General features: G+C 36.4%; 2 protein-coding genes across 5 annotated transcripts in view; one reads left to right on the forward strand and one right to left on the reverse strand.

Moving 5' to 3' along the window:
- Nucleotides 1-9,568, forward strand: part of foxk2b (forkhead box K2b) — a 93,810-nt gene extending 84,242 nt beyond the window's left edge. The window contains exon 12 of one of the 2 annotated variants that reach the window (XR_011354711.1): nucleotides 7,218-9,568. The gene's annotated coding sequence lies outside the window, so the exon portion shown is untranslated. The remainder of the gene's footprint in view (nucleotides 1-7,217) is intronic. The other variant, XR_011354712.1, reaches the window with a different exon arrangement.
- wdr45b (WD repeat domain 45B) overlaps nucleotides 1-24,135 on the reverse strand; it is a 39,876-nt gene that overhangs the window by 1,732 nt on the left and 14,009 nt on the right. For 2 of the 3 annotated variants that reach the window (XM_069929521.1, XM_069929520.1), the window contains exons 4-9: nucleotides 23,439-23,526; nucleotides 18,543-18,637; nucleotides 16,982-17,172; nucleotides 15,413-15,498; nucleotides 8,763-8,864; nucleotides 7,237-7,358 (exon numbers count right to left, since the gene is read on the reverse strand). In XM_069929521.1, coding sequence (XP_069785622.1) covers nucleotides 7,237-7,358; nucleotides 8,763-8,864; nucleotides 15,413-15,498; nucleotides 16,982-17,172; nucleotides 18,543-18,637; nucleotides 23,439-23,526 — 684 coding nt within the window. Of the gene's footprint in view, nucleotides 1-7,236; nucleotides 7,359-8,762; nucleotides 8,865-11,751; nucleotides 11,944-15,412; nucleotides 15,499-16,981; nucleotides 17,173-18,542; nucleotides 18,638-23,438; nucleotides 23,527-24,135 lie in introns of those variants that run through there. The other variant, XM_069929522.1, reaches the window with a different exon arrangement.

Here is a 24,135-nt window from a genome sequence, read left to right on the forward strand (position 1 = left end):
TTACTCATACGACTAACACAATTGCTTTACTTTTTCCCATTTTAAAATAAATAATGTTCAGTGTTAGCTCAAATTCAAATGTGATTTTCACCGTAATCAGCCCGTACACAAGTTTTAAGTAGTAAACTGGTATAGTATTTACCGTCATTCTTATGGAGAGAGAATCTGGAAACCAGGTTGACGCAAAGACCAGGAAACTGATTTAGACACCAAAGAAAATTTACTTTCCCTACATCTGCAGTTGCACAAATTTAAGCATTCTTGTGAAACTACAGTTGAGCTGTTTTTTGGATAAATGTTTACATAATTGTTCAGCAAAGTTCAACATGAACTGCTGAAGTGAAGGCAAATCCAAAGCATAAACATGGCCGCTGGCTGAATCTTTTAACACACAAACTATTGGAAAAAATGCAAATTTCAGCTTTTGAAAACCTGTTCGATTTTAGAACTAGAATGATTAATTGTTCATGCTTTATATTTTTTAATTTTTTTATTTTTCACACTATAAACCACATTGATCAAGATACATACATTTTCCTTTTCAAATATATACAGTGTCGTTTTCTCCCTCCCTACCTCCCCTCCCATTCATTTAAAGTTCAGAATCTAAGATACATTAAACCCGTCAAACAATGTTGTCACTCAACAAAAAAAAACAAGAAATTCCACTGAGTCAGTTCTTTTCATTCTCTTCTCCTTCTGTCATTTTAGGTGGTAGATGTCCCCGGTAGGTTTTCTCTATTATGTTTCAAGTATGGCTCCCATATTTGTTCAAATATTGTAATGTTATTTCTTAAATTATATGTTATTTTTTCTAATGGAATACATTTATTCATTTCTATATACCATTGTTGTATTCTCAAGTTATCTTCTAATTTCCAGGCTGACATAATACATTTTTTTGCTACAGCTAGGGCTATCATAACAAATCTTTTTTGTGCACCATCCAAATCAAGTCCAAATTCTTTGTTTTTTATGTTACTTAGGAGGAAGATCTCTGGGTTTTTTGGTATATTGCTTTTTGTGATTTTATTTAATATCTGGTTTAGATCTTCCCAAAATTTTTTCACTTTCTCACATGTCCAGATTGCATGAATTGTTGTTCCCATTTCCTTTTTACAGCGAAAACATCTGTCAGATACTGTTGGGTCCCATTTATTAAACTTTTGAGGTGTAATATATAGCCTGTGTATCCAGTTATATTGTATCATACGTAACCTCGTATTTATTGTATTTCTCATAGTTCCTGAGCATAACTTCTCCCATGTTTCCTTCTTTATCTTTGTTTAGATTTTGTTCCCATTTTTGTTTAGTTTTACCATTTGTTTCCTCATTCTCCTTTTTTTGTAGTTAATATACATGTTTGTTATAAATTTTTTGATTATCATTGTGTCTGTAATCACATATTCAAAATTACTTCCCTCTGGTAACCTCAGACTGCTTCCCAATTTGTCCTTCAAGTAGGATTTCAGTTGGTGGTATGCAAACATTGTATCGTGAGTTATATTTATCCTTCATTTGTTCAAAGGATAATAATTTATTTCCCGAAAAGCAATTTTCTATTCTTTTGATCCCTTTTTTCTCCCATTCTCTAAAGGAAAGGTTATCTATTGTAAAAGGGATTAGCTGATTTTGCGTCAGTATTAGTTTTGGTAGTTGGTAATTTGTTTTATTCCTTTCTACATGAATCTTCTTCCAAATATTGAGCAGATGATGTAATACTGGAGAATTCCTACGTTGTACCAATTTTTCATCCCATTTATATAATATATGTTCGGGTATCTTCTCCCCTATTTTATCTAGTTCTAATCTAGTCCAATCTGGCTTTTCCCTTGTTTGATAAAAATCTGATAGGTATCTTAATTGTGCGGCTCTATAATAATTTTTAAAGTTTGGCAGTTGTAAGCCTCCTTGTTTATACCATTCTGTTAATTTATCTGGTGCTATCCTCGGTTTCCCCCCTTTCCATAAAAATTTCCTTATTATTTTCTTTAACTCCTTGAAGAATTTCTCTGTGAAGTGTATTGGCAATGCTTGGGAAAATGTTCATTTTAATACAGTTTATCCTTCCTATTAGTGTTAGTGGTAAGTCTTTCCAATGCTCTAAGTCGTCCTGTAATTTTTTCATTAGTGGATAATAATTGAGTTTATATAGATGGCCGAGGTTTTTATTTATTTGTATACCTAGGTATCGCATTGCTTGCATTTGCCATCTAAATGGTGATTCTTTCTTAAATTTTGAGAAATCTGCATTATTCATTGGCATTGCTTCACTTTTATTTGCGTTAATCTTGTATCCCGACACTTCTCCATATTCCTTCAATTTCTTATGTAATTCTTTTATTGATATTTCTGGTTCTGTTAAGTATACTATAACATCATCTGCAAATAAACTGATTTTATATTCCTTGTCTTGTCTTTCACCAATGGCCCCTTATATAATGCTTTAATCCAATTAATATATTTCTCTGGTAAGCTGAATTTTTGTAGTACTTTGAATAAATAATTCCATTCTACTCTGTCAAAGGCCTTCTCTGCGTCTAAAGCAACCGCTACTGTTGGAGCTTTATTTCCTTCTACTGCATGAATTAAGTTAATAAATTTACAAATATTGTCTGTTGTTCGTCTTTTTTTAATAAATCCAGTTTGGTCTAGATTTACTATTTTTGGTACATAGTCAGCTAATCTGTTTGCTAATAGTTTAGCTATTATCTTATAATCTGTGTTAAGTAAAGATATTGGTCTATATGACGCTGGTGCGAGTGGATCTTTCCCTGTCTTTGGTATTACTGTAATTATTGCTGTTTTGCATGAATCTGGTAAGCTTTGTGTTTTATCAATCTGGTTGATTACTTCCAGGAGGGGAGGAATTAATAAATCTTTAAATGTTTTATAGAATTCTATTGGGAATCCATCCTCTCCTGGTGTTTTATTATTCGGTAGTTTTTTTTTATTATCTCTTGTATTTCTACTATTTCAAATGGTTCTGTTAATTTATTTTGTTCCTCTGTTTGTAATTTCGGTAGTTCAATTTTATTTAAAAATTCATCTATTTTGTCTTCTTTCCCTTCGTTTTCAGTTTGGTATAATTGTTCGTAGAATTCTCTGAAGTTTTCATTAATCTCCGTTGGATTATATGTGATTTGTTAGTCTTTTTTCCTTGAGGCCAATACCATTCTCTTAGTTTGTTCTGTCTTAAGCTGCCATGCTAGAATTTTGTGCATTTTTTCTCCTGTTCATAATATTTCTGTTTTGTCTTCATTATGTTCTTCTCCACCTTATATGTTTGTAGTGTTTCATATTTTATCTTTTTATCTGCCAATTCTCTTCTTTTAGTTGTGTCTTCCTTCATTGCTAATTCTTTTTCTATATTTGCTATTTCCCTTTCCAACTGCTCTGTTTCCTGATTGTAGTCCTTCTTCATCTTGGTTACATAACTTATTATTTGCCCTCTGATGAACTCTTTCATTGCGTCCCATAGTATAAACTTGTCTTTCACTGATTCCATATTTATTTCCAAGTACATTTTAATTTGTCGTTCAATTAATTCTCTAAAATCCTGCCTTTTAAGTAGCATGGAGTTTAATCTCCATCTATACATTCTTAGAGGGATGTCCTCTAACTCTATTGTCAATATCAGGGGTGAGTGGTCTGATAATATTCTAGCTTTATATTCTGTTTTCCTAACTCTGTCTTGCATGCGAGCTGATAATAGGAATAGGTCTATTCTTGAGTATGTTTTATGTCTACCCGAATAATATGAATATTCCTTTTCCTTTGGGTGTTGTTTCCTCCATATATCCAAAAGTTGCATTTCTTGCATCGATTTAATTATAAATTTGGTTACTTTGTTCTTTCTGTTAATATTTTTTCCCAGTTTTATCTATGTTTGAATCCAAATTAAGGTTGAAATCCCCTCCTATTAGTATGTTCCCTTGCGTGTCTGCTATCTTCAAAAAATATCTTACATAAATTTTTGATCTTCTTCGTTAGGTGAATATACATTGAGTAAATTCCAAAACTCCGAATATATCTGACATTTTATCATTACATATCTCCCTGCTGGATCTATTATTTCCTCTTCTATTTTAATTGGTACATTTTTACTGATTAATATAGCTACTCCTCTAGCTTTTGAATTATATGACGCCGCTGTTACATGCCCTAATCCAATCTCTCTTTAATTTCTTGTGCTCCACTTCAGTTAAGTGTGTTTCTTGCACGAATGCTATATCAATTTTTTTCTTTTTTCAGTAAATTTAGCAGTTTCTTCCTTTTGATTTGGTTATGTATTCCGTTAATATTTAAAGTCATATAGTTCAACATAGCCATTTCATACTTTGTTTATCTTTCCTTTCGTTTCCTCATCATCACCTTTCCTTATCCATTTCTGCTTTCTTGTTTTGAACACTTTATAAGACAACATTTCTAAAACATCAAACATTTCCCTTATTCTCCTATCTAAAATTTCTTTAACCCCACTATCCCCTCCCCTTCCTGAGTTGCCCTTTATCCTTTGTCGGGCAACCACATCTCCCCTCTCCATTTGGATTTGCAAATTCACTCGCAAGCGTCAACTGATTTCACAGTGACCGTAACTCCTCCCCACCCAGCCCCCCCAGAAAAGATTTTAATTTTCATATACAACAAAGGTCACTCTCTTAATTCCCTCCTTACTTCCTCTCTTCCCTTTCTTTCCCTTATTAATTCTTATCTATACTCTATATATTTTCTTTTAAACACACATACACACATGTACACACATACATATAGTTCATGGTCATTTTTGCTCTCGTTACATGTCTTTATCTCTCTGTCCTGTTTTGTAGTTGTTCTGCAAATTTTCGTGCTTCCTCCGGATCCGAGAATAGTCTGTTTTGCTGCCCTGGAATAACTATTTTAAGTACCGCTGGGTACTTTAGCATAAATTTATATCCTTTTTTCCATAAGATTGCTTTTGCTGTATTAAACTCCTTCCTCTTCTTCAGGAGTTCAAAACTTATATCTGGATAGAAAAATATTTTTTGACCTTTGTATTCCAGTGGCTTTTTGTCTTCTCTTATTTTCTTCATTGCTTTCTCCAATATATTTTCTCTTGTTGTATATCTTAGGAATTTTACTAAAATGGATCTTGGTTTTTGTTGTGGTTGTGGTTTAGGGGATAATGTTCTGTGTGCCCTTTCTATTTCCATTTCTTCCTGTAATTCTGGTCTTCCTAGGACCCTGGGGATCCAATCTTTTATAAATTCTCTCATCTTCTTGCCTTCTTCATCTTCCTTAAGGCCCACTATCTTTATATTATTTCTTCTATTATAATTTTCCATTATATCTATCTTCTGAGCTAACAGCTCTTGTGTCTCTTTAACTTTTTTATTAGATTCTTCTAATTTCTTTAAGTCATCTACTTCCATTTCTATGGCTGTTTCTCGTTCTTCCACTCTTTTTCCTATATCTGACATGACCATCTCTAATCTATTCATTTTTTCTTCTGTACTTTTTCTTCTCCTTTTTATTTCACTAAATTCTTGTGATTGCCATTCTTTTTATTGATTCCATGTATTCTTTAAAAAAATATATATCCATGTACTTGCCTTCCCTTCTTCCATTTCTCTGTGTTGGTCATCTGTTGTTTCTTTGATTTCCTTTTACTCTCTTTCTTGCTCTCGTTATTTTCTGTGTTTTCCTCTTGTTGTTGTGCTGTGGCGATCGACTCCTCAGCTGGTTCCCCCTCCTGTCAGTGTTTTTTTTTGTCTTGCGGTTGCGCACTTTTGCTTGGGTCCGCGAGCCATTTTTGAAGTCCCGAGCTCGGGACTTCCACTGACCTGAGGGAGCGGGCTTCTCTCTCCACAGCGGGCCTCCTCGGACAGGTAAGGCCTTCACCTTCTTCTTCTCGTTGCTTTCGACTTTTCTTTCTTCGTTGCCATTTTCTTCCCACCTTTACTTTCACTTTATTTTAATTTTCGTGTTTGTGCCTTTGCGTTTTCTGGTTTTTTTTAAACTTTTCCAGAGAGGGCTGGAGTTCCCCGACCGGCCACTACTCCATCACGTGACTCCTCCCCCTTGTTCATGCTTTATTGATGCACAAAAGTGTGGGCTACAGAAATTGCAATTAAAGCCATTGATTTTCTTTTCTTTTGATATGCTAAACGGAGCACAAATTTCCAGCTAATTCCCTGCCAACCTAGTTGGTGGTGTGCAACCAGAATCGGGCACTGCAACCGCTTTCAATTCCCTCATCTTTGTTCATGATCGTACAGCAATTTTTGATGCTAGCTCAGGGCATGAAAGGCTAACAGAGCATAGGTATCACATGACAATCAGCCTGTGTGGTATGGGTACTCCCTGATCAAATCCTCCATCATTGTCTGGTATGGAGATGCTAATGTTCAGGACAAGAAATATAACTCCAGAGAGTTGTTAACTCAGCCTGTAACATCATGGGTACCAGACTTCACTCTGCTCCCATTGGATTAAAAAGATACAGGAGCCTAAAGACGAGCACCCAGTCCCACAAGGACAGCTTCTTCACCTCTGCCAGATTTCTGAACCACTGACACTACCTCACTGTCTTTCTTGCACTATTTTTATTTACTTTGTAGGGTGGTTTATATGAATGTTCATATTGTGATGCTGTGGTTAAAAACAATGAATCTTGCGATGTGTTTATGACAAATTGTGATTCTACTCTTTTAAGAGTGGATTTGTGCCAATAAAAAAAATAAAAGGATAAACAATGAGGCAGAGATTGGAGCATAAAGCTGTGTGTATAGAAGTAAAAAGTTGCTGCAAATGATCAAACAACTAGATAAGGATTCAACTCCTGAGCATGGAAACAGCCTGACACATGCAAGATTTTGTCAGCAGAAGGGAAGAGCCATTAATTGACATTAATCTCCCAATGTAAATATTGGAGCATGTGTCAAAACTATGGGAGAAAAATCAAAGTGGGTTATCCATGTTGAGGAAAAGATACCAGAAGTCAAATGGATTGAGTGAAGGGCACTTCCTTCATGGAGACTATTTCACTCAGAAACCATCCTTATTTGAACCCATTAATAGGTTATATTCATACAAATCAAAGCAGATAATTCCCCCCCCCCCCACTTAAATCTTAATATTTCCATCTATCCAAAATTAACTTTCACTTGTTAACCTTTAAATGCAATTTTCTATACATTCATGAGCACAGATATACATTTCAATATGTACTTTTACAGGTTGCTGAGTGGAACTTACCCACAACAGCGTTTGTCTCAGCACCGAAGGCACAGATACAAGGTGATCCAGAAGGAACCTGAAACTTGGAAAAGCTCCACTTCGAGCTGAAGTATTTTGGAAGGAAGCTGGCAGATGCCAAACTGTAAATGAAGAGGGAGGAAAGAGAGAATGGAAAAATGTCATTTACCAATTAAAAAAAACCTGAACATTCGCCATTATAATTTTTAAAGTATTAAGGTCCAGGATTTGCAAAATGCAGGACGATTAATTTTCAAATTGGTGGCTCCAGAACTCAAATGTTATTCAAAAAGTCTGCCTCAGCAGGATTTGTTCTTCGGTCAAGGAAGTGATACCCAGTTGCTTGTACACTTCTAAAGTAACAGGTCAATGTTTTTGGCATCAAAAGTCAAATTCTGCCTTGGGGGTAAAAACAGAGCGCAAGCTATTCAGAACATTGCCATGATACTCAAGGGTAAATCAGGAATTTCAAAACATTTGTATTCCTTTGAAATCAGAAGATTGGTTAACCCAAAGTGTTTTTAGGAATTCATTAGAATGAGACACAAATCTGGAATTTTCCCTCAAGAGGATCCCAGACACTGAACAATTTTCAAAACATGTTATGAGAATAGATCATAAGGATACAAGTAAAAATGGGTACACTTAGTTGACAAAGAACAAATATTTTCTAATTGAACAAGCACATTTTGAAGGCTGCTGCCAATATAACTATGGTACAACTTTGATTATCTGAAATCGGATTCTCCAAAATCCTCATTTATCCAAAATATGTTTTAAAATTTCAGATAAGTGAGGATATCTGAAAATTTTCAGATCTTAACTGACCTCACAGGTTGAAGAAAATTCACCCGACAAGAAATTAGAATGACAATGATCTCCATTTAAGATAACTCCCTCCCCTCTTTCCATTTCTTCTTTACCTACCCCTATTGACTTTTCTAACCCTCCCTGTCAAACTACATGCCACTGTACCAAGTGGTTGGAAGATTCCCTTGTCCTGGTGTCATCAAGGAGAGAGGCCTCCTGGAAGCGGCGGAACCTCAGTGGGGAGTCACTGATCGGCAGCATCCGTTTTGGTGAGAAACATTATTTTGATGTTTAAAAAGCCTCCTCTTGTTGTTGTTTAAATACTGTTTCAGGTGATTTGCTGTTGGCACTGGGCTGCTTTTTTTTTAAATGACCAGTTGTCCAAAATAAACATTTATCCGACCATTTCAGATAATCGGAGTTGTACTGTAGTTGAAAAATTTTGAGCAAGTTCAGTGTTCTAAATCAGGCACAAGGTCATTCAAGTAAAATATATGCATTTATAAAATCATTATTCATGATTCTTTTGGATTCTTTGCAGAACCAAAAACGTACAGGGTTTGTAGGTTAATCGGTGTATGTACGCTGGTAGGGCCTGTTACCGTCCTGTATCTCTAAAATTAAATTAGATCATGTTATGTAAATTGGCATGCAAGGCCAATTACAAATACAGCAGTTTTAAGACAGTTTGATACATCCATATGAACGTCATTTACCTAGACTGTTTGTTCCTTTTGGGATCTTCAGCAGCAAAAATATGAACAGTCCCATGATCACTTGACACGCAGATTAAAGATGCATCTTGATTAAAATTAATGCTGTAAGAGAAAATGCTCATTATTGGTGCAGGCTTAAAAAACGTGCTTCAACTAAAATTCCCTCACCTAAAAAGTCTTTACATGGTTTTGATAGCAGCAAAATGACGACTTTTGTTATTGATATGTTAACAAAAGGAAGAGAGGCAGAACAATTCTTCTTTCAAACTTTATCGGCGATTTTTACGGTCAAAGAAGAAGCCTGCCCCTTAATTGGTTTATTTAGATTTTCTCAAGATGATGATGTTTTACTGACTTCAACTCAAAAGCAAATTTTATCTTTCAATTCTCGGATAGCTAGATGGGCAATTTTGATTAAATGGAAATACAATCCTCCACCTACACACATACAATGGTTAAGTGATATCATGACCTACCTAAAGTTTGGAGAAAAAAAATCAGATATGCTATTAAAGATGTAAAGACATGGGGCCCATTTATGGATTATTATCATAACCTAAAGAATTAAGGTGTTTTGATGCTCCAGTGATGTGCTGTCTCCTTCCTGGTTGATGTCATTTGATTCCCATGTATCTTTTTAAGATAGCCTTGTTTAGAGGTAGGGGTTTTGATTTAAAGTGTTTTTTTTTGTTTATTGAGAATTGTAAATATTGACTATATTATAGAAGGAGAAGATAAGGGTAGAGAATTGTAAATTTTTTTAAAACAAGGAAAATTTTATAACTCTGCTTTTTTGCTTGGATTGTATTTTTTTGGCTCTTATGTTTTGATACATTATTAAGAATGTGTTGAATTTGGTTCCTATTTTGAGAAAATTTCTTAAATATAATTGGAATATGATATAATTGAGATATTCAATTGTTAATGCTTTAAATAAGATTTACAATTTATATACGTTAGTGTTTTACAGAATGTCTTATTTATTCTGTGCAACTGTTTATATAATTATATGGAATTGTAAATTTTTAAAGATTTGTTCGTTCTTTATTAAAATCAATTAAAAAATTTTTTTTAAAAAGAATGGTTCCAGCTTAACACAATGCTAGCTATACTAACATCCAAAGAACAAGCGCCTTAAACCAACTCTGTCAGTTAAGGTCACAGCTGATCTGATTGAAACCTTAACTCCACATTTCATGTCTACTCACAGCAAATTTCTCCCACTTATGCTGCATTTAACTCTACCTTAAAGCTATTAAAGGAAGCTGCTCTCACCATCTTTGAGGAAGTGAACTCTCAACCAAAAGTATAAATTGTGCCTGGTTTCAAATGGACACTATTTATTAATCACCTCTTCATTTTGGTCATAATCCTTACATATACACTCTGCAACTGTTTCACCCACAGAAGGTACAAAAAAATGAAGTTAACTTTATATGGAAGAGCCAGGAATTTTCTAAAAATAATGTAAAAGGCACTGCAGCTTTGTTTACCATTTTAAAATGTTAATGATGCAACCATATTCAGCAAAACTCCATTAGTCTGACTTTGTTTACCACTTTGTATTGTTAGTAGTATAAATTTCTTGGCATCTTAGCCAGTAGATACTAAACCATCAGAATTTTACCCTAGTTACTGATTAAAATCTCCTGTAATTTAATGTCATAAATTTTTGACTTTCATATACTGATGGGAAAATTAAGTTAAAATTTAATTAAAGTGTTTCTATTAAAAACAAAAATGCCTTCTCATTAAAACGCTACAAATTCTGATCAAATGCAATATCAAACAATATTACTGTATGAAATGGCACTATCGACCTCTATTTCAGTTGAAGTAACAATGAATTAATATCTCAGCAACCTCACATTTTCAACAAGAGGATGAATAATGCTCAGACCAAGGAACTTTACAACAGTTGACCGAAATCCACTTGAAAAATCCTTTCAAGAAAATGGTAAATTTCACATTTTAAAACTGGCCACATATGAATATGCTACTAGCTGTGGTAAGGCACAAGTACGGGGATCACCAATAATTAAGTTGCCATACAAAAATCTTACATCTGGGTATCTCTACAGTGCCATCCATTAATAAAAGTGAAGGCAACATGTTTGCAAAGTTGCACATGTGCTCGGAAATCAGGTCAGGCTTGGTTATTTTTACTCCATTCAATAGATCATGATTTCAAGGCCCATTTCCAATTGAATATCTCAAGCAATACAAGAGCTACCTATCAAAACAAAGCTCAAAGTTTCAGTTAAACTAGAAAATCTGCAGATGCTGTGATTGCACTTCCATACACAAAAGTGCTGGAGAAATTCAGCAAGTCGCGCAAACGCTCCATATGTAGCTTCGTTACGCAAGGAATACTGCATGACTTGCTGAGTTTCTTCAGCACTTGTGTGTACAGGTATTCTTCGACTTGCAACCATCTGTACAAAAGACTGAAAAAAAATATATACTTAAGTAATTGTCAAATTTTTGGACTACTTTTTCAGGCCAAAGAAGGGGTCGACTTTTGACCTCGTAAGTACAGGTACAGTACCTGCATCTTTCAAGGCTTCGGGGGCTGGGACCGTATTTGGGGTCGTCACAAGTTAGAATGCATGGGCAGGCGGCCAGGGTGATACTGGCCACCGTGTTGCATTTGACGAACGATAAAACAGATACAGTGAATTTCCGACTTGCGTCCACTTCAAGATATGACCAGCCGGTCAGAATGGGGCATGGTTATAAGTTGAGGACTATCTGTATTAATCAAAGTTTCATCTGCCTTTAAACTAACAAGGACCACGATTAATATTTATCCATCAACACAAACATTAGCCCTTTTAATTGACTTTTTGGATCTTATTTTGCACAGATCGCAACACTAAAACATTTATTGTTCTTCAAAATCATCTTACAGAAACAAAAATCAAAATAACTCCTTTCCCAACATCTCTTACCATGAACAGCATCAATTAGCATCGTAGGAGGTTTAGGAATACACTAAGATATTTAACTTGATATGGACTGCATGTTTTTCCACCCATTAAGAAAACAAAAACACAGCAAGGCTCCCACTCAAGAAGAAGTATTTAAAAGATTGGCCGATGTTTCGAGCTGGAATCCTTCATCACTGGTCTCATTTCTCAAGCATTTAGTGTTTGGTTCAGATTCTCGCATCTGCAGTCTCCTGTGTGACAAAATGAATCTTTGAGAGCACACACCATTACGATTGCATTATTTGGGTTTCAAAATCAGATTCAGAATTTTAAAAATTCAAATGCTTTTGTTGGCTTATTCTAGTCTCTATGCTGCCGTCAAAGATTCATTCTGTTCTGAAATAATTTTAGTCCAATTTGAACAAAAGGTACAAATCATATTTAAACGGAGAAGCTCTGTGTCTCAGAAATTATCAGTTTAGTTTATTTATTTATATAGTACATTCAAAACAACTCAAAGTGCTGCACAGATCAAAAAGAGCTCACAACTTGGCAACACTATTTAAAGTACAGAATAAAACGAGAGGTTAGAACACAAGGCAACAATCAGGTGCATGAGGAGGACTCAAAAATGCTCGTGAATATAAGTACATCTTCAATATGGAAGGGGCCAATTTGTTAGGAGGAACGTTGTTCCACAGTTTGGGGACTGCAATAGTGAAGGCACGATCTCTGAATTTACGATTTGAGTGCCCCAAGTTAGCTGACCTGAGGGGTCTTGAGGTGGAATAAGAATTAGGATATCCACGGGGCTAGCCCATTAAGGGCTTTATAGACAAATAGGAGAACTTTAAAATCAATTCTAAACTGTTCTGGCAGCCAATGGAGGGAGGCCAGAATTGGAGTGATGTGGTCCCTCTTCTTGGCACCTGGCTGCAGCATTCTGAACCAGATGTAGATGGGATAATGAAGACTGACTAATCCCAGTATATAGAGAGTTAGAATAGTAAATGGGAGAATATAACGGCATGGATAACTTTCTCAAGATCTTTAAATGAAAGGAATAATTTGATTTTGGCAATAGTACAGAGCTGGAAAAAGCTAAGCTTTTACTACTGTATTAACTTGTTTGTCGAACTTGAAGGTGCAGTCAAATATCACATCAAGGGATTTGACATGGGGTTTAATGAGGGTGGATGTTACCAAGACTATTGGAGATAATTTTGGTAGAATTAGGGGGACCAAATAGGACACCCTTTGCTCTTGTTTAGCTGCAAGAGGTTTTGAGCCATTCAACACTTCAGATCGTTTGTGAGGCTGGCTATCTGGTCATTTGGTTTCAATGGGAGATAGAGCTGAGTATCATCGGCAGAGAAGTGGAAAGAGATGCAGTGTTTTTTAATGATAGGACCAAGGGAAGCATGTATAAAGAAAAGAGAAAGGGGCCTAGGTTAGACCCTTGTGGGACCCCACAAGAAAGGGGAGCTGAGGAAGATGAAAATTTGCCCATATTAACTGAGAAAGTCCTATCATTATTGATTTAAACCAGTTCAAGGCTGTGACCTTGACACCAACCTGAGACAGATTATGTTATAATTTATATTGTATATAGATATGTTTTAAAGGAAATAAATTATGGGAGATTTTTGGAGGTCACATACAAAGACTTCAAAACAGATCTCATTTTAAATGCCAAGGAGCTCTGCTCAAGCCAGACAGTCCAGGCACCGGGTGCCTTTGCCAAAACTTTGAAGAATGCCTGTAAGGACTTCAGAAGTAGGTGTTAATTAGACATGCTGTAGAGTACTGGATTATTGTTTTGGAAAGCAACAGATGCAGGAACTCGGAAGATTAGGTCTGCAGCCGCAGTCTGTCTGAGTGTAGTTGGCCGTTCTAAGAGAGTCATGTGGTTTTATCTGAGTGAGATACAGAGAAGACAGTTCTATAGTTCAGCAGCAGCTTGCACTGGAGCAGGACCAGCTGGCGAGCTTGTGGAAAAACCCCATTTTGAAGACGGGTTGTGAGTTCTTTGTTCAGCCTGGTCAAAGCCCTTGTGATCCATACAAGAGGAGACGGCTGGCTGTATAATGTTTCATTTGAAATAAAGAAACAGAAAAGGAACTCTGTGGTGACCTGAAAGAAAGTGTTTATCATCTGGAAAAGCCTGATAGGTCAAGTTTCTTCAGCAAGACACTGAAGTGGCTGATCAGAAGGAATCAGTTGTGGGTGTCAAATCTCTCTGAAAACCAACAAGAACCTTCCTGAGCAATAACCATTTCAAGGCCCAAAGCCTGGTGAAATTCATAAATTTTAAATTCTGTGCACAGTTTAAGAATTGCCTGATACCAGTGAATTGAGATTGGACTGTGAATCAAATAACTTTTTTTGAACTTATATACACATGACATACACGTGCGCTAAGGTTAAGTTAATAGTAATAAGTTAAAGTTTGATCCCATTTTCATGTTTAAAGATAATTAAAAGCAACTTTTGTTTAAGTAACCATTTGTCTTGGTGAATTTCTATTGTTGCTGGGTTTTGGGGTCCTCTGGGCTCATACAAACCCCATACTTGAGACTGTCTATGAAAACAGCATGATCCACAGAAATGAACGCTGCACTAAGGTCCAGGAAAATTAGAATGGCGGAGCCACCTGAGTCAGTAGAAAGGAGCAGGTCATTAAACACTTTATAGTAAGGCTGACTCTGTGCTATGGTGGACCTTATAACTTCTCTGAAATCTTTCCAATATGCTGTTTTGATGTATGTAGTGCAACAATTGGCTAAAAACAACTTTAAAAAAAAAAAGAATGGAAGCTTAGAAACAGGTCTGTAATTTTTGGGTGTGGGGGTGGTCTATTTTGGGTTTTTTCAGGATGAACTGGACCACAGCCCGCTTGAAACAAATTGGAACAGTACCAGCGGCTAGGGACCTGTTAAGAATAAAGGATGTTAGGACCAGCTATGTCAAAAACATCCTTCAGCAGGGATAAAGTCAAGGAGGCAGGTTGTAGGTTTCATGGAGGACACAATCTTTCTAAGGGTGGATAGTGTGATGGGGCTAAAATGTTCCAGGTTAGATGAACAGAACTGTGGTACAGTTAGGTCACCGGTGTTTGGGGGGGGGAAATGTTTTCTTGATGTTTTCAACTTTTTTTAATGAAGAATTTTAAAAATTTCGCATTGGTAAGGGACGCATTAGAATTGGTATTGGGTGCAGGATCAATGACTGAGTTAATGGTACTGAACAAGACCTTGGGAGTTGTTGGAAATTAGGTTAGCAAATATTTTGTTCTTTCGGCTTTTATTGCTTCCTGGTATACAGGTTGTTTTTCCAAAATTTCCTGAGAAACTTGTAGTTTATCCCACTTTCATTTTTGTTCAGTAATCCTGCACTCCCTCCTCAGGGCTTTGGTGCAGTCTTAAGCTTAGGTTTTTTTTCATTTTAAGTGGAGCTGCAGCATTCAGGATAGAAGAACAGGTGGCATTAAATAGGGAAGTAAGTTCCTCAATGTTGAGGTGGGGAGGGTACACCTCAATAGTGGAAGCACTTGGAACCACTACAAGGGCCTTTAAGAACTTATTAGCAGTGCACGAGTTAATATAATAGGAGTAATGAATAGGAAAACAAGATATGTTAGGGGAGCGAGGATGTACAAATAAAAATGAAACATTTAAAGGCAAGTGAAAAACAAAGCAAGCAGCAGATTTTTGAACATACCAATAAATGTTTGCTACTTGTGATCCTCTCCTCAACTCTTGGATGAGTTGTCCTGTAGTTGTGTCAAAAACTCGGACCAAGGTTCCCTGTGAGACAAAAAATATATATTTTTTAAAAACTATATACTTATTCAATGTTATATTTTTAAAAATACTTTAGCAGATATATAATTTATTTTTAAAAAAATCAAGTTATCCTTGCCAATGTACTGCTCGTCAACTAGAAACATTGTTATTTTTAATATACTACCTGATTATTAACTTTAACATCAGTTCACAAACTTTGAATTATCGTAAAGATGTTTACTGATATCCTTGAATTCTGCATGACCTCTAACATTGAACTTTACTGGTGAAATTATCTTTAGTATCAGCATATTTTCTTCCCTCTGCCCTTTTGCACTGATATGAATGAACTATTTATATTCCTGTAGTGAGAAACATTTCTTCTTTGGTACAGCTCCCATAGAAATAATTTTCCACTTTAACTAGTCATAATATTTTTGGACTCTGCACATCAAGATGAGCTTCTTGAGAAATCCTCTTGACCAAAACTTCAATGAATTGTGATAGGTAGTTGCCTACATTTAATCTCCTCTCTTGCAGCCTTTTAACACTTGCAGTACTTTTTGTTGTTATTCAGGATGAACTTTTTTTTGTAATGTGCTACTTGTGATCCTCTGCTCAACTCTTGGATGAGTTGTCCTGTAGTTGTCTCCACCATCATCTTGCGGTGTATACCAAAGAAAATGGCAGGAATGGACAACACAGCCCTTTGGCTTGATTGCACTTTCCAGCCTCAACTCTTTGTGGAGTCGAAAAAATAAAGAATGATTGAGATCTTGAATATATACCATGAATCATTGGGTATGGAGAACATGAAAACATTAAATTTCCCTTCATTTGCCTCAATTAATAGTCCCCTTGGCCTGGCACCATATTCCTTGAAGGCCAAATAACTGCTCATTCCATGATAGAAGATAGAAATTTTAAAATATAGCTGATTTGTACTTAATTATGTCTAAAACAGCAAGTGCTAATTGCACGAGAAAGCTTCAATAATTTGCCATGACCAACATGAGGAGGTTCAGCACAAACTAAAACTGCTTTGTGAAAAATGCAGTGAAGTATCAGATTTAAAAGCTGTTAATTTCAAAATACATTTCCAATGTGCCTCAATTAAATAAATTTTAAATGGATTTGATTGAGGCACAAACTTTACTATAAAGGTAATGGTAAATATATACAAACTATTAATCCTACCATCTGGAAAATATTTAAAAAAAATCAAATTATTAATGAATAAAAGAGCTTATTTAACAGAAACGGAACAATGCTTAAAATAAAACCTTTATTTCTTCTAATGGATTGTTCTACCGTCCATGGATGGTCAACCTTTTAATTTTTAATTTAGACATACAGCCCAGTAACAGGCCATTTCGGCCCACAAGTACGTAACAGGGGTGTAGGTTAATTGGGTGGCACGTACTTGTGGGCCGAAATGGTCTTTTACTGTGCTATATGTATGAAGTAAAAATTAAAAGGTTGGCCACCCCTGGTCTACACAAACCTTTTCTGAAGCTGTAGCAATGCGCGTTCCCTGAAGGTTTAAAGCAATGCAGCTCAGAGCTCCTTCATGTGCGGGTATGTCAACTGGAGGCTTTTCAGTGTTTGCCAAGTCAACAATTTGCACATGACCAGTATGGGTTCCAGGAAATGCCAAAAGGGAATTGTTGCTATTTGGACAAAGTACACACAAACCTGGAAGAAAGTAGACAATACAAAATGGCAGTTATTCAGTGTTTGGCCTTAATTTTTATTTAGTATCCCATGTGGTGCTTTGGGCTTATAGATGTGAGCTACAGTTGGTCCCCTGACAGGCTGGTAATACCAGGGCATGAAGTTACAGCAGATGGTGAAATACAATTCTGTTGATGCAAAACAAAAAGGGATCATGTTTTGATACCTTGCCACAGAATTGAAGTCTACCCTGGGAGAAGACACAAACTGACACCTTGACAAGCCAATCCTGCAAACTCCTCTTCATGAACATCTGGGCACTTGCTGAAAATGGGACAGCTATCTTAAATGTCATTCTAGTTCTGTCTCCAGCTGGACTCAGTCAGCTTAATTCTGATACATCTCAGCAAGCCACTTTCCGAGCTCCGAGTAAAGTTCATTCACCCAGCGTATTCTTTGTCCCTCCACATCTTTTACACGTTAACCATATGGTATTTTAATTTGGGGAGTACTAATTGATCAGAAGGGGTTAGTTTGTAATCCCATAACTGATTACATTTCCTATAACTCATCCCCTCAAGTTTATGAAATTTGGAGAACAAAATACAGAATTGCAGATGTGATCTCATCCAGGTTTTGCACAGTTTCCAGAATCAATTGTAGACAATATGTATTTCACTTTAATGCAAAAACCCTTGATTACTGTAAATACTTGATTATTTCCAAAAGTATAACCATCTAACCGTTTACAGCACGGAAACAGGCCATGTCGGCCCTTCAAGTCCGTACCGGTTCACTAGCTCCTCCGCAAACTCCTGAGGAAGTAGAGGCTTTCTTCATGATGCCATTGGTGCGTTGAACATCACTGCAGAAATTCCTCAGGGTAGTTACCCAAAACCTTTGTATCTTTGTCATTTACATTCCTTCCGTCAAAAGCCAGAAGTAGCAAAGTTTGTTGATGATCCCTGGTCAATTTGCAACGCTTGTGCGAATAAAGCAACCCATTTCTGCACGTAACAAGACCCACACATCAGCCAAGCAAGGACAAAGTGGCAAGTAACATTTGTGCGACAAAAGTGCCAAACCATGACCATCTCCCACGAAAGATGTCTTACTAAATATGCCTCAATTTGAAATTGGTCTTTGAGAGCCTTGCTGAGCTACCCTGTGCAAATCATAATAGCTTTCTATCACACTCAATGCCCAAAACCTCCCAAATGTGAAGTCTTTCTGCAGGTATCTTTCAAGAACTGTTGAAATTTGCTAAATGCCAAGTATGTATAGTAGCAATGAATAATTCAACATTTATTGTCAAAAAAACCCCAAATTATTAATAGACCCTCATGATAATGGTCCAGTACTGATCTTTTTTAAAAAAAAACCCAACTTACCCTTTGGGTTGTAGCAAGTTTCAAAAACATGAAGCTGATGAGGATTATGAGTGAAGGTGAAGACTTTAATCATGGAATCCAAAACCACTACAATCCTGTAACAAAAAATAAATAAAGAGTTGGTGGCAGAAGGGGACACAAATTTAAATGGTATCTATCAAAGGCTTTCTGAAAGTTCAGGTAGACAATGTCAACCAGATTACCTTCATCCACAGACCAAGCAAGTTTTTTAGACAAACATACAAGGCACAAATTCATTTTCTGGATGTTGAGAATCTCAAAAAGTTCCTTTTTGTTATGTGTTAAAAGCCACAGAATCAAAATACAATAAAACCTCTTAACCAGAATACAAGCAGCCAGCAAAAAATAAAATCGAGGAAAATAAATTAACAATTTTCAAATAAATAAAAAATTAAATAGACATTTAAAATTGTAAAAGTAAATACTTTCTTAAGTAACACATAAACCTTTGGTGAAGATGGGAGCAAATATTCAGCCAGTGGAGGGAGGGCCTTGGTCGGGCTTTGTTTGCAGCAGCTGGTTGAAGAAAGAAGCGTTTGAATAAAACAATGTCGCCTAGGATGAAGAGTTTGTTGATGTCACTCGCCATTGGGCGACTCTCTTAAAGAATTTCCTCATACCTACTTATCAAGAGTTGTTATTTTTACTAGTATATTATTAAGTACAGTAAGGCTTTATCTGTAAATTTGGGGGGAGGGTTTAATTATAATGTTGAGGGGAGGATACAGCAACAGTTAAATGTTTTCAAAGAATATGACTGAAAATAAAGTAAAATGCTTTCAGATTTATATATTCACACAAGTGAAGCACCTACCAATCTCTGTAGGTCCTGGTTATTAGGGGTTTTAATGTATTTACAGCACAGAAAGGGGCCTTTCAGTCCAATGACTTTACAAGGTCATGAAGAGCTACTCAGCCTGATCCCATCTTTCAGCATTGTGTCCATTATCCTGCGAGTCTCACCTTCTCATCGGCAAATTGCAGATCTCGACTTGAAAAGATATTTCCTCATCTTCTTTCTAATCCTTTTACCTATTACTTTAAACACAAGCCCTGTAATTTTTGATCATTCTGCTGAGTAAAATGGGTTCTTATTTACCCTATCCAAGGGCCTCACAATTTTGTAAAGACATGAAATGTCTTCTGTTGTTTAAAACCTCCTTCAAGCTACAATTTTACAGCCCACGCAACATCTTCAAATCTCATGTACTTGATCCACTCTCATATGGTTCCTGTAATGTAGTGACTTGATGTGCATTCAAGCAGTGATAAAACTATTGTTGTTTTAGCTGAACCTCCCTGCTTTTGCATTCCATCTTTCAGATTAAAATAAAAACATTTTGTGATTTACAAACCACTTTATTGACCTCCCTGCCTTTGTATTCCATCTATCAGATTAAAAGAAAAACATTTTGTAGATTCATCAACCTCTCTATTGACCTGTCCTGCTTTTTAAAAATTGGTAAACATATACTCCAAGTTGGTCTCTTTACATCACTCAATGACCTGACACTTAGTGTCCATTCCTTTCTCAATGAACTCCCCCCCCCGAAAATATTACTTTGTAGTGGGTCACCACAAGGCAGGAAAACTGATTCCACTTGTAAGCCACGCGGTGGGGCAGCCGGCCAAAATGGCACTGTTGGGGGGGGGGGGGGGGGGGGGGAGGGGTTTCCCTTCCTTCCAGCTCGGGGCTCAGAAACCCGTGCTTGGGGACCACGTGATGCCCGGATGATGTCAGCGCCCTCCAGCACGGTTCTCAGCCAGGTCCGGGCTGGGAGTTTAAGTGGAGCCCAGCCGCCTGCAATAAACTAGTCTGCTCACTGAGCTCAACCCGTCTGGTTGTGTGTGTTATTGCAGGAGCAGAGTAGCCGCCGCTACAACTTCATACATAAATTCCTCTTGAATTTGTATATTTAAATCTTTCCCCCATCGCATTTTTGATTTATACAAATTTTTTTTCCTCTTAGTTTCTTGTAATTTTATATACGTATTATTGATGAATTTCTTGACTATAAATGTATCTGTTATTATATCTTCAAATTGACTTTGTTTTGGAAGTCTCAAATCTGTTCCCAAATTTCTTTTTTAAATTACAATGTATGTAAAGATTGTATTATTTTGTAGATTATATTTATCTTTTAATTGTTCAAAAGTTAAAAAAAGAATGATCCTAAGACACAATCTTTTATCCTCTTTATACCTTTACGATACCAATTATTAAATAAAGAATTGTTCAAAATAAAAGGAAGAAGTTGATTTTATTTTAACAACATTTTTGGTAATTGATAGTTTTTAAGTCCTCTCTCCATATGAATTCCATTCCATATTTTAAATACATGTTTTAAAACTAATGTCTCCTTAGTCCCTTTAAACAACTCACTATTCCATTTGTATAAAATTTGTTCTGGGATTGAGGATTTTTCTTTATTGACTAGGCCTTACACATCGGCAAAAGCTTTGCTCACATTGACATAAATGACACCAGATGTATTGCGCTGACTACCCCTTCTCATATCATCCAATCAAGTTAGTCTGGGATGACTTTATAGATTGCTCTCTTATTAACATACCATCTTTTAGAAATTATTCCAACAATTTGCCCACCAATATGGTTAATTAACCAGCCTGGAATCGCTTGATATGTGTTCATAAAAAAATTTTTAGGATACAACATTAACAGTCCTCCATTCCTCTGGCTCAACTCCAAAGATTGGAGGGGTAGAGAACAGCGAGGAAGGCTTTCAAAGCTTGCAGAGGGATCTGGACCAGCTGGAAAAATGGGCTGCAAAATGGCAGATGGAATTTAGTGCAGACAAGTATGAGGTGTTGGATTTTGGAAGGACAATCTAAAGTAAGACATAAACAGTAAACAGGAGGGCACTGGAGCATTGAAGAATGAGGGGAGATATGATAGAGGTATTTAAAATTATGAAGGGGATAGACAGAGTAAATGTAGATAGACTTTTATCACTGAGGGTAGGTGAGCTATAAACCAGAGGGCATAGGTCAAGGATGAAAGGGGAGGTTTAGGGGAAAGATGGTGGAAGCATGGAGCAAGCTGTCAGCTGAAGCGGTGAATGTGTGCTCAATTTCAACACTCGAAATGGGAGAGGTACGGATGGATATGGAATGGATGCAGGTCAGTTGGACCAGGCAGAATAATAGTTCAGCACAGACTAGAGGTTCTATGGTTCCAACTCCCTTATCCAGTAAGAATGGAAACATGAAGACCAGAGCCTCTACTTTTAATGCCCTGGGCCATACACCCCGCAGCTGCAAGATGAGCATCTTCCACAGACACATTAGTTAATATACAAGCAAATAGCTCTGTTATGGCCCAAACCGGTTTGAAACTGTATTATCCTGATTTCAGTGGCCTGATACAATCGGATTCCAACATACATGAAATGTTTTTTCATTATCGCTATACATTTGTTAAAACCTAATGGTTCAAGAGACCATTAATAAATTTGCAGATGTAATATATATTTAGAAAGCTTAACTACATTATAGACATGTGGATTTTCATTTAGGAAAATAAAGTTACACTTTCTGTGAATAATTAAGATTCAGAATGGCAAGGTCAGAAATGCACAAGAGAGCTCGGAACTATAGATACAAGACTGAAATTATAAATAATGTCCTACATTTCTCAAGAAATGATAAAAATATAGAACTCATGCTTCTGAGCTATTAAGAGGAACAGATTGCAAGAGGAACAAGAGCGAGTTATGAGGAAGAAGTCTATTGTTACGAATCCAGAGGACCCCAAAACCCAGCAGCAATAGATATTCACTCAAACAAAAGTTGCTTTTGATTAACTTTAAACATGAAAACGGGATCAAACTTTATCTTATCACTATTAACTTAACTAACCTAACTTAACCTTCTTCTAATTCTATGTATGTGTAATGTATGTGTAAGTTTAGAAAAGTTCACAGTCCAATCTCACCTCATTCCTCCAAGTTCACTGGCTGCAGGCAATTCTTATACTGTGCACAGAACTTAACATTTACGAGGTTCACCAGGCTTGAAAGGTAAATGGTTACCACTCAGAAGGTTCTTGTCGGTTTTCAGAGAGAGGTTTGTTGTTCGCTGGACACCCATAACTGATACCTTCTGATCAGCCACTTCAGTGTCTTGCCGAAGAAACTTCCAGATGATAACCTCTTTCTTTCAGGTCACCGCAGAGTTCCTTTTTGTTTCTCAAGTGAAACATTAGGCAACCAGTCCTCTCCTCTTGCATGAACCAGGGCTTTGACCAGACTGAACTAAGCAGTCACAACCCATCTTCCAAATGGGGTTTTTCCACAAGCTTTCCAGCTTGTCCTGTTCCAGTCCCAGCTGCTGCTGCTGACTGGACCACTGCAGAATTAATCTCTCTCTCTCTCTGAGAAAAAGCCTGTTTGACTCTCTCTGCTTGCAAAACCACATGACCCTCTTAGAACAGCAAGCTGCATTCCAGACAGCCTGCAGTTGCTTTTCAAAACAACAATCCATTTGGGCACTCTCCAAAGATTTTGCAAAGGCCCCCAAGAACCACCATGTCTGGCTTGAGCAGAGTTCCAGTATTTTAAATGAGATCTGTTTTGAAATGTTTGTATGTGTCCTACACTAAAAGACCTGCTCCAATTTAACTTCCAAAAACATATCTATACAAAATACAAGCACAACATAATCTGTCACAGTATGCACAAACATCACCACTTGGTTGAATGGGCACTTCGCTCTGTACTTTTTAAAAAAAATAACTCTATGCAAGTGACTGTAACTATAGAAAATACCATTGAATGATGCATCCAGATTTTCACAACGGATTTCTAAGATCAAGAAACAAGTACAACTTCCAATGTATTAATTTCCAAGAGTTACCTGTCTCTCCGTAGTTTAACAGCTTTGACCTCTGTAGAAAATTCAATTTCAATAACGGTTTTCTTCTTTAAATCATCCCATATCATTACTGCAAAATACCACATTAATCCATCATTTTCCCTCAACGAGAAAGAAAATACTTAATAAATAGACGTTTTCTTTAAACGGCACAACACTGTCTACACTGGGGGCTAATGATGTCTTACATGTTTACCAGAAAATATATTTTTTAAAAAAGGAAAATTTTTATTTGGAGAAAAAATATCTATGATTTCTGAGCATAAATACTCCACAACAACTAACCAGATATAAATTATATTTATATATAAACATTATAGCTCATAATTGTCCATCAAAATAATAAACACATTCTGACCCTACCAAATCCTTGTATTAATGGGAAAAGACTTTCAGATAAAAGTTAATGCATGATCAAATGTGGAAATCCTAAAGTTGCAATCAGGTATTCCACTTCTCATAACACTTTTCACAGTAGCAGTTTTGTTTAAAAACTACACCATCTAGATCCTGCTCAGAATTGTTACTGAAAGTTTGAACTGGTCTGAAGGAAGGTCTACATAAACACTAGATTCTGCTTTTATTTCTTCCCCATTTATCTCTTCATTATCCTTGCCATTTAATTACTCCTGTCTTCTACCCTTGCATAAACTTTCCTTTTCATTCTCATCACATCCCT

The sequence above is a fragment of the Narcine bancroftii genome, chromosome 3, assembly GCF_036971445.1.
Source record: "Narcine bancroftii isolate sNarBan1 chromosome 3, sNarBan1.hap1, whole genome shotgun sequence".
In the NCBI taxonomy this organism is placed as follows: Eukaryota; Metazoa; Chordata; class Chondrichthyes; order Torpediniformes; family Narcinidae; genus Narcine; species Narcine bancroftii.